Source organism: Bubalus bubalis, chromosome 2 (genome assembly GCF_019923935.1).
Source record: "Bubalus bubalis isolate 160015118507 breed Murrah chromosome 2, NDDB_SH_1, whole genome shotgun sequence".
NCBI lineage: Eukaryota > Metazoa > Chordata > Mammalia > Artiodactyla > Bovidae > Bubalus > Bubalus bubalis.
The window spans coordinates 20,565,121-20,574,786 of record NC_059158.1 but is presented as its reverse complement, the minus strand read 5'-3'; the positions used below and the strand labels follow the sequence as shown (position 1 = coordinate 20,574,786).

General features: G+C 40.5%; 1 protein-coding gene and 1 pseudogene across 1 annotated transcript in view; one reads left to right on the top strand and one right to left on the bottom strand.

The window, feature by feature from the left end:
* The first annotated feature begins 126 nt into the window (after nt 1-126).
* Nucleotides 127-4,187, top strand: LOC102415310 (annotated as a pseudogene).
* Nucleotides 4,188-4,875: 688 nt separating this feature from the next.
* LOC102395477 overlaps nt 4,876-9,666 on the bottom strand; it is a 61,375-nt gene continuing 56,584 nt past the window's right edge. Inside the window, exon 4 of the mRNA XM_025296410.3 lies at nt 4,876-5,264. Coding sequence (XP_025152195.1) covers nt 4,934-5,264 — 331 coding nt within the window. The 3' untranslated portion in view covers nt 4,876-4,933. The remainder of the gene's footprint in view (nt 5,265-9,666) is intronic.

Genomic DNA, 9,666 nt, shown 5'->3' with positions numbered 1-9,666 from the left:
AATCATTCCATGGGAAAGCACCATGTAAAGAATAAGTAGGTAGGATCTTAGGTTAAGATCAAGAAAAAACTCTGTCCAGGACAATGCTGGAATAATGAACCATGTTTGGCCCTGTGTAACTAAAAGTGCTTTTACCTACATTGTCTCATATAAGCCTCCTAACCAGTACATGAGAGAAGTGGGGCTATGGATTGACTTATGCACTGCTCCTCTCCAAATTAATTTACTAAGACCCTAACCCCTTTTGTAACTATATTTGGAGACAGAGCTTTTAGGAGGTAATTTAGGTTAAAGAGGTCATAAAGATGGGTCCCTAATCCAATAGGATTCCAGGTCTCACAAGAAGAGAAAGAGGGAGCCATCACTCTTCTGGTGCGCATGCACTAAAGACAGACTGTATAAGGACACAGCAAGAAGGCAGCTGTCTATAGGATAGGAAAAGTTGTCACCGGAACCTGACCATGCTGGCACCCTGGCCTTTTCTAGCCTCCAGAGCTGTGAAGAAATAAATTTCTATTGTTTAAGCCACCAGTCTACTTTGTTTGAGTAGCCTGAGAAGACTAAGAGTGAGATGGGAGAAGCAGAGCCTTTTGAAGATAGACTTCTTGAAATAAAGTCCCAGCTTTCCTGCTCACTAGCTCTAAGACTTTAGGCAAGTTATGTGACTTTTCTGTGACTCAGGTTCCTCATATATAAAATGAATTCCTACTTTTTTTTTTTTACTTTTTGAGGGAAAAATATTTGGGACAACGATTCTCACATATATACTGTATATATGTGTGAGCTTGTTTTTATGGTATATTTTAGATTTATAATGCAAAATATGAATCTTTTTTCTATGAATATTAAATTATGGAATCTAAGAATTTTTTAAAATTCCATTCTTTGTTATTTTTATGGCAATGATATATTCTGTCCATTCCATAACCCAACCCTAAATCACTGACATTTAATGGCACAACCTCTAAGGGATCACCAAAGTTCAGGGAAACCAAATACACGTTAAAAGAGAGTCCTCAGTAAGCTGTAATCTAAGGAGAAAAAATTTTCAAAGGGTCAGAATGTATTAGTAGGCTGTGAAATCAATCTAATGATTTACAGCTAGCATTTTTAAAAAATAAACTAGATTAAAATATATCACAGAACCCTTAAGGTAGCATTGTTTTCAGAGTTTGTTTCAGATGTTTGTGTGTACGTGCACATGTGGGTGCATGGATGTGAAACAAAGAATGAAAGATTTTTCTATTTTACTTTGCAATCAGAAGTTTGCAAGTCTCACCATCTGATTTCCTCTGAAGTATTTCAGAAGAAGAAGTATTACAGTATCGTAATCATTCTTTCCCCACAGCTCTGTAGACACACCTGCCAGGCCAGTCCTTTTAGAGATCTGGGTCTGTGGTTTCCAATGAACTCTTCATATCAGGGTTCCTGCCTCACATTTTATATTAAGGGGAGGGATTGTATCTGTTTCCTTGAGTAGTAGTAGTTTTTTTTTTTACAGTGAAGTGTCAAGGAGATGGGGGTGGACATAGGGGTAAGGTTTCAACTAATGAAACCAGAAACAAAAGTCAGTTTAGGACGCCAGCCACAAGGGGACCTGATTTTGGCCAAGCAGATATCATGCGTGAGATCCATATTATTTACTTCATGCTTGAGGGTCTGCTATCAAGCTGTAGAGACTGAGAAGTTGTTTTAGTCACAAACAATCCACATGCCTGTAGATCATGGTTTATTAGATTGTGTTTGCCCAAATAAGGTGGTACCCTGAAGTTTTTTCAACAATTCTAAAAGCATCTTTCAAGTCTGCAGTGAGACATCTAAGATATCTGTGTTACTTCCCTTATGTACATAAATAATTTTCAACTAGAATAAAGGTGTGAATAATTTATTTTTTCGACCGACTGGAAGCCAACTATTTGGAAGACCACTCAGGAAACATGAGATAAGTCTTTCGTTTAAAATTACTTTTATATTTACAAGGAAAAGAGGAAGTTTTGTTCTTCTCTCTAAATTGTGATGACAATTGAGAGCTTTATTGAATAGCTTTGGCATACAGAGCCATTTTTCATTAAAAATTGAAAAGGCATCTGAAATCTGTATCTCTCTGGATTATTCAGCAGTAGAACCTGGGCAGTTCGTGCAAGAGATTTTTGAGCTATTCAGTTTTTGGAAGTGAAACAAACACAAATGCTCCTCCCCCAAGAGGCGGGGGCGGTGCCTGAGTGATGAGCCAATCACAGCGTGCCCTGCCCTATATAAGGCCCTGAGGGTCTCCTCCCCCACAACCCGCGACTCTTTAGCGTACTTGCTGAATGGAATGTTTTGTTTTTCTTTGCTGTTATGTCCGAGACGGTGCCTGCCGCTCAGCCGTCCAGGTTCCGGCTTCCATGGACAAACCTCAAGTGAGGAAGCGGGTAAAGAAACCTGTTGGCTTGACGGGTGTAAATCGGAAGACAGCAAGGGCATCAGTGTCCAAGTTGATTACTGAGGCACTTAAGGTCTCCCAGGAGAGGGCTGGCATGTCCTTGACTGCGCTGAAAAAAGCACTATCAGCCGCAGGTTACGATGTGGAGAAAAACAACAGTCGCATCAAGCTGGGTCTCAAAGGCCTGGTGAGCAAGGGAATCCTGGTACAGACTAGGGGTACCGGTGCGTCCGGCTCTTTCAAGCTCAGCAAGGCTGTTCCTGAGCTTAGTAAGGGAAAAGTCAAAAAAACCTGCTGCTGCGAAGAGTAGGAAGCTGGCCTTATCCAGAGATTCAAAGTCTCCGAAGAATGGTAAAGCCAACAAAAGAGCTAAGAAGCCGAGGGCCACGACAACCCAGAAAGCTGCTAGGAACGGGCGGAAAGCTAAAAAAAGCAAAGACAAACCACGGAAGAATCCAGTGAAGGCCAGGGCAGGAAAGCCCAAAACTGTGAATCCTAAGCTGACCCTGCAGAAAACTAATACTAGGAAAGCAACAACCAAGAAGTAACATTTCTTCACCAGATTTCATAGAACCCAAAGGCTCTTTTCAGAGCCACCTAAGTGATTTTAGGAGGGTGTAACATCGTTTCCAGAAGTCTCTGGAAGACTACTGATTCTAAATATTTGATAAATGAACCTGTGATGTGAAATGTATCTTATTGAACATACAGTACAGATACTTTAGCATGGGTACTGTCCAATTCCAGAGAATTGTCCATCCTAACAAAATCAGGGCACATTCCTTAAGTTCTTAAATGCTCTTAGAATACTGGAAGGGGCAGCCATTCTCTGCTCTAAGAGGATCTTCCCGATCCAGGGATCAAACCCAGGTATCTTGCATTAGCAGGCATATTCTGTACCATCTGCACCACTAGAGAATTCTTCTTCAAGAGCTACTACGTTTAAAGTTTAGGCCTAGTTTCTGAGTGGAGATCTGCCCCATGCCTCAACTATGTTTTACCATGTTTTGTTTTTTTCTTCACCTAATTCTACTCCAGTATGTACTTTTATGTATCATTCTGTATAAGGGTTCTGAACTCCGTATCCATGGACTTAACAGGGGTTAATATACGGAAAGGGGTTAATATACGAAAACCAAGGTTTCGATTTGGGTTAGTGGGAAGTTTTTTTTTTTTTTTTTTACTTATTAAACATTTTTCCACTGTAATTTTGTGTAAATCAAACGTTTTCGTTTTACAATTTGCAAGAATATTGAAAATTTTGTCTTCGTTACCATGAAAGCAGTTAGATTATTTTCTGTATGTTAAGCACATATATTAACATTTGATTTTGTAATATAGTCTTAATATAATTGTGGTTGTCAGTGAAGAGAGTGAGTCTTGTTCATATTGCCCTACACAGGCTGAAAAATGTTAAACGATGCATGGAGATGTTGGAGGCTCAATGTAACCTTTAAATTCCAAACCTGCTTGTATTAGGAAAAGCATCTTTTTCACTTTAAACAATTTAGTTTGTTTTTACCTAATTTGTAATTTAGCCTTATTTAAAGATCCTCGCAAATAATACATTTATACTGTTCATCTTGTTTTGGGCCTTGGTATTTGGCGCGACTTCGAACAAAGTCAATCCAAAACTATGTACTTTAAGCAGTTTCACACACAGCCGTGTTCTACAGATGATTCACTAGGACATACACTGTCTGAATTCATTTGTATAATCGGACCTCTGAAGAAAAATTATTTCCTGTATGGAAAATAACTACACACAATAGTTTCGATTTGTATAGACTCAGCCACAGCTCGGAACTTTGGGTAAAGTGGCGTTTTACGGAGTTGGGATAGTGAAGGAAAAATCTTCACTTGCTGAAAAAGGCAGTTGAGCCCCTTTTCTGTACCGGAGACTCACTGCAGAGGAAAAGGAGGCTGGCTTCATCCCACCCAGCCGTGGGCCGGCTGCCAACCACTACTCGAACCTGTACGGAACCGGTTAGACCACTCTGTGCCTTTGTTCCAGCGCCCTTCAGAGCCGGGCATAAATCGGATTGTTCCGGGTACCGTTATGAAGCTCTATGCCTTGGCTAACAGGAAATCAGCTTTGTAACGCAGTGGGTTTTTTTCACCACGGTGATATTCGGCCAATGAAAGCTTGTTCCCAAAGAGCCCTTATTTACATAGCTATGTATTGTGTGGGCGGTAATGCGAAGCTTTGTGCCATTAAAACCGCCAGCCAACCAGTTTGAAGGCTGGACATCGAAATGCACAGAACTTAAAGGCTTCAAGTATCTTAATAGGTGGTTGTTTTGCCGTGCCTAAAATCCTATTTCCATTATGAAAAAGTCACACTTCCCAACCCCTCAGAAGTCAACTGCATTAAGGCAGCTCTCTTTCACACTTAAAATACCTCCTTACTCACACATCTCAGTAACGTCCAACAGCTCCTTAGCGAACACTTGGGCGGCCCTGAAAAGGGCCTTTAGTTTTTCTAAACGTTTCAAGCAGATGCTTTACTCAACCACCAAAACCGTAAAGGGTACGGCCCTGACGTTTGAGCGCGTAGACCACGTCCATGGCGGTAACAGTCTTGCGCTTGGCGTGCTCCGTGTAGGTGACCGCGTCCCGGATCACATTTTCCAGAAACACTTTCAGCACCCCACGCGTCTCTTCGTAGATAAGACCAGAGATACGTTTGACACCTCCACGACGAGCCAGACGCCGGATAGCTGGCTTAGTAATACCCTGGATGTTGTCCCGCAATACTTTGCGATGGCGCTTAGCACCCCCCTTACCGAGGCCTTTGCCACCCTTACCACGACCAGACATGGTTGCTGCCGAAATAACTCTACGGCCTTGACAGTGTCCTTTAAATAGCATTCAAGCGGACCTGATTGAAAACAACACGATCAGGTGGCTTTTCCAAATTAGGTCTTCAGGGGGTGGGGCAAGAAGGGGGTTATTAACATTTCAGTGTTTTCATTGGTCAGGAAACCTCGGTCTTCGGTGAGCTCCTGGCAGGGGAGGTGGCCCTCAATCGAACGAGAGCATTAGTTTCTCTTTTGTCTTGCACTTTTTTCCTGTGCCTATTTGCAAGTTGAGTGTTTTCTTATCAGCTCAAGGACATGGAGCAAAGAGCTCCACTTCAAATTTCCTTTGCATAACTTTTTGTTGTTGTTGTTCACTCAGTCGTGTCCGACTCTTTGCGACCTTCACCATCTCCCTGAACTTGCTGGAATTCATGTCCATTGAGTCGGTGATCCTATCCAACCATCTCGTCCTCCCCTTCTGCCTTCAATCATAGCTCGGTAACTAACAAATTAAGGCTTCCCAGGTGGCTCAGTGGTAAAGAATCAGTCTGCCAATGCGGGAGATGCGGGTTCCATCCCTGAATGGAGAAGATCCCCTGGAGGAGCAAACGGCAACGCACTCCAGCATTCTTGCCTGGGAAATCCCATGGACATAGGAGCCTGGCCGGCTACAGTCCATGAGGTCGCAGAGTCGGACACGACTGAGCATGAGCAAGCAAAACTAATAAATTAGATAATGGTTCCTTGGGGAATGTGACAATAATATGTAAAGGAACATAGAATTATAGGTGACGGGACTTTCCCTTTCAATTCTTTTAATGTTTCCATTTTAAAGGCCGCATTTTAATGAGACAAACTATAAGCCTGGCCATGAAGAGGTTCTGGTACTAAAACTCCTGTGTATGGAAAGAGTAAAAAAAAGAAAAACAATTGCAAATTTCTCCATTCAAACATGTACTGTGTGACTTCTTTTTAGGCAAATACATGTGAGAGAAGGAACTTAAAGATAGGCTTCAGTAATCAGTTGCTCCTGGACCCTCTTCCTGGCCTTCTGCACCTGTCTGATTGGGCTTCAATTCTTAAAAGTTCCTTTCTCTTTTCCATTAATCCTTTCTCAACCTTCTTCAGTTTCAGAGACAAGAAAACATGTTCTGTAGCTGCTGCTGCTGCTAAGTCGTTTCAGTTGTGTCCGACTATGTGCGACCCTATAGACGGCAGCCCACCAGGCTCTGCCGTCCTTGGGATTCTCCAGGCAAGAACACTGGAGTGGGTTGCCATTTCCTTCTCCAATGCATGAAAATGAAAAGTGAAAGTGAAGTCGCTCAGTCGTGTCCGACTCTTCGCGACCCCATGGACTGCAGCCTACCAGGCTCCTCCGTCAATGGGATTTTCCATGCAAGAATACTGGAGTGGGGTGCCATTGCCTTCTCCGGATGTTTTGTAGAGTTGGGGATTAATCGTAGGATGGGGCTAATACTTGATTAAGGTCATTTCTAAGCCTACAGGGCCCTCACCTGGGAGGCTTTTGATTAGATTACAGTGTTATGGACAGGCTAGTCCCTGGTTTTTGTTTGTTTGTTTGTTTTTAAGCAACATAGAACAGAATTGGATCTGAATATGGTTTGAAAAGGACTTCTCAATCAAAAAATTTCTCTTTAGTTTCCAGTTGCAGCTTTTGAAAATTTCCACAGTAAGAGTCACTCTAGTTAAATTGAAAAAGAAAAAGACTTCTCCCCCGCACCCCCACCCCAATCCTGGTTAATAGATAAATGTCTATTGGTGAGACTTAGAATGAGAATATAGCCTTACACTATAACATCAGACTAAGGCAAAAAGCTAGAAGAGACCCAGTAATGGAGAGGAAAGACCCAGGAGAGGGCAGGAAAGCTCTGCATGGCATAGGGTTTATATCACTTCTAAAATAATTAGGTGGGGTTACATTTTTCTGCCCCAAATTGAGAGTTTTTAGACTCTTGCCTTTCAACACCCTCTCCCACTATGAACTTGCACCTTATAAGGAGACTTAGCTAGGAAGAAATGTCAAACCTTACAGAGGAAAAGTATGAAGTCAGAGTTCATATGTAAGCATGAAATCTGCACATACTTTTTAATTCATGAAGGTACAATATAGTTCCTTTTTTCTTATTCGTTTTTCCCAATTTCTTCTTTTCTAAACTTTTCTCAATGACATTGACTCAAAAAGTCATGACTGTCAGAATAGAAATATTTAAAGGGTATACACATATAGATTTATGTTAAAAATGTATCCTCCTCTAGGAGCCAGGTGTTACTTGATCCTGTGGCTTGGAAGAGAGTGGGTCACCTGGAACTCATCCTCCAAGTGAACCTAGCATCACAGAACCCCATTTATGTGACCAAGACCCTACAAATTAAAACCTTGCAAGCAAGTTGTGGCTAAGTGGATACATTAAATATTTCAACAAATAAAACAGTGATGTTAACCAAACATCTTCTAAAAATATAAAATGCCCAGAACCACCCATCACAAACTCAGTCAAAATACTAGAGTTCAGGAATATATATATTTATATTTATGCATATCATTCCATAATGATAATGGACTTCCCTGGTGGCTCAGATGGTAAAGCGTCTGCCTACAATGCGGGAGACCCGGGTTCAATTCTTGCCTGGAAAATCCAATGGACGGGGTCACAAAGAGTCGGACACGACTGAGCGACTTTCTTTCACTTTCACTTCTCATACCATTCCATGGAATATATAAATTCAACAGACAATTCTGATACTTGGCCAGGGTTGAAAATCACCAGCATATATCAACACTTTTGGGGGTATAATTGCACTTTAGTAAAAAGGAATCCCTGGGTAGAGATAGTTTTGAGCAATGTTATAGTTGAGGAAATGCATAAGTACAATCTCACCTGATTTCGCCTGCCTGCCAGAGATTTCTAACTTGACAGTAGTGAGCTGCAGGCATTTGGGAACACCACTACTGGTCTGGGGCTTCTCTCGCCGCTGGCTGATTTATCTCCTTCCTATCTAAGTCTTCAATGTATTTCTCTTTTTCAGTCAACCAATCTTTACTTTGGTATGACCTATTTTCTAATTATTCATTTTTCCTGTCATTCCCATTGGTGTGTTTTTGGTTCCATAACATACATCTACTGTGTCTCTCCCTATTTTCCTCATTTCCTCTCCTTAACCTTTTAAGAAAATGTTCTTACTTTTCCCTCTTTATTTAATTTTATTTTTTCCATTTTGGCTGCACCACATGTCTTGCAGGATCTCAGTTTCCCATCCAGGGATTGAACCTGGGTGATGGCAGTCAAAGCACCAAATCCTAAGCACCCTGCATTTTCTCTTTAGTTCAAACTCTTTTCTAAAAGTTGTTTGCACTTGCACTTTTAAAGCCTGCTGTCCTGTGTGGGTTTTCTCCTCTAAATATTCTTAACACATTTTGACCTACTGAAGAAAATGCTATTTGGACAAGCAAGTTTCTAATATTATCCTTTCTTAAACAATTGTTTCAAAATTTTTATAAACACATTTGTAGTTAAATTTGATTTTTAAAATTCCATGGAATATTTTCTTACTCACACACACAAAGCTCGAAGAAAGGATTTTGCATTTGTTTAGTGGTGAAGACTGTGAACCCAAAAGTACACAAAGGAAAGACCTTTATTACACCTATGTTTAAAATAAATGCTTTCTTACACACTGAGTGAAGCTCCATTGGCATTATCCAAGTTTCTTGCTGTTTTAGGAAAATGCCATGTGGTCTCTCTGTTTACAGAATAAAATCTGGGCTAGTTCATGGACTTGCAGAGTAAGGTTAACTGACAAGACTTTCATTGAAGTTTATACAAGTATTGGTATTATGTTCAGCACCCCACCAAATGCACTGAAAACAGCAAAATTCTATTTTAGAATCTTTGGGTCAAAAGCCAGAATTTGATTTTTTTTAAAAAAATAACAATACTTTCTACCCAAACCTGGTGAAGAAATGATTCACATGTGCTTAAGGCTACCCAAACTGCGATACTCCCTGAATGATAAAGAGAATAAAGAGAAATGTGAATTGATAGAATTTTGTGTGTGAAAAGAAAATAAAAGTCCAAAATATTTATGAAAAATTATAGAAAATTGAGATTTTATAACTGGTTATTTAAAAAATTAACAGGCCACAGTTAATAATGTGTTAATGTGAAGAGTAGAATGTTTCTTGAAATTTTGGCCTGTGTGAAACAAAACATTCTGAAATGTTAAAACTGGTCCTCTCCTCACTCAGGAAATATCCAAGGTAGGGTCACTAGGCATCAGAATGGTTACTTAAAGGAGTATCATAAAAACATGCAATGGCATCAACCACATGTTTTCTTGACTCAGAGAGAGATATTGTGTATTGGTTAGGAATTTGACTCTGAGCCAGGCTAGCTGGAAAAAAAAAAAAATCAGCATGAT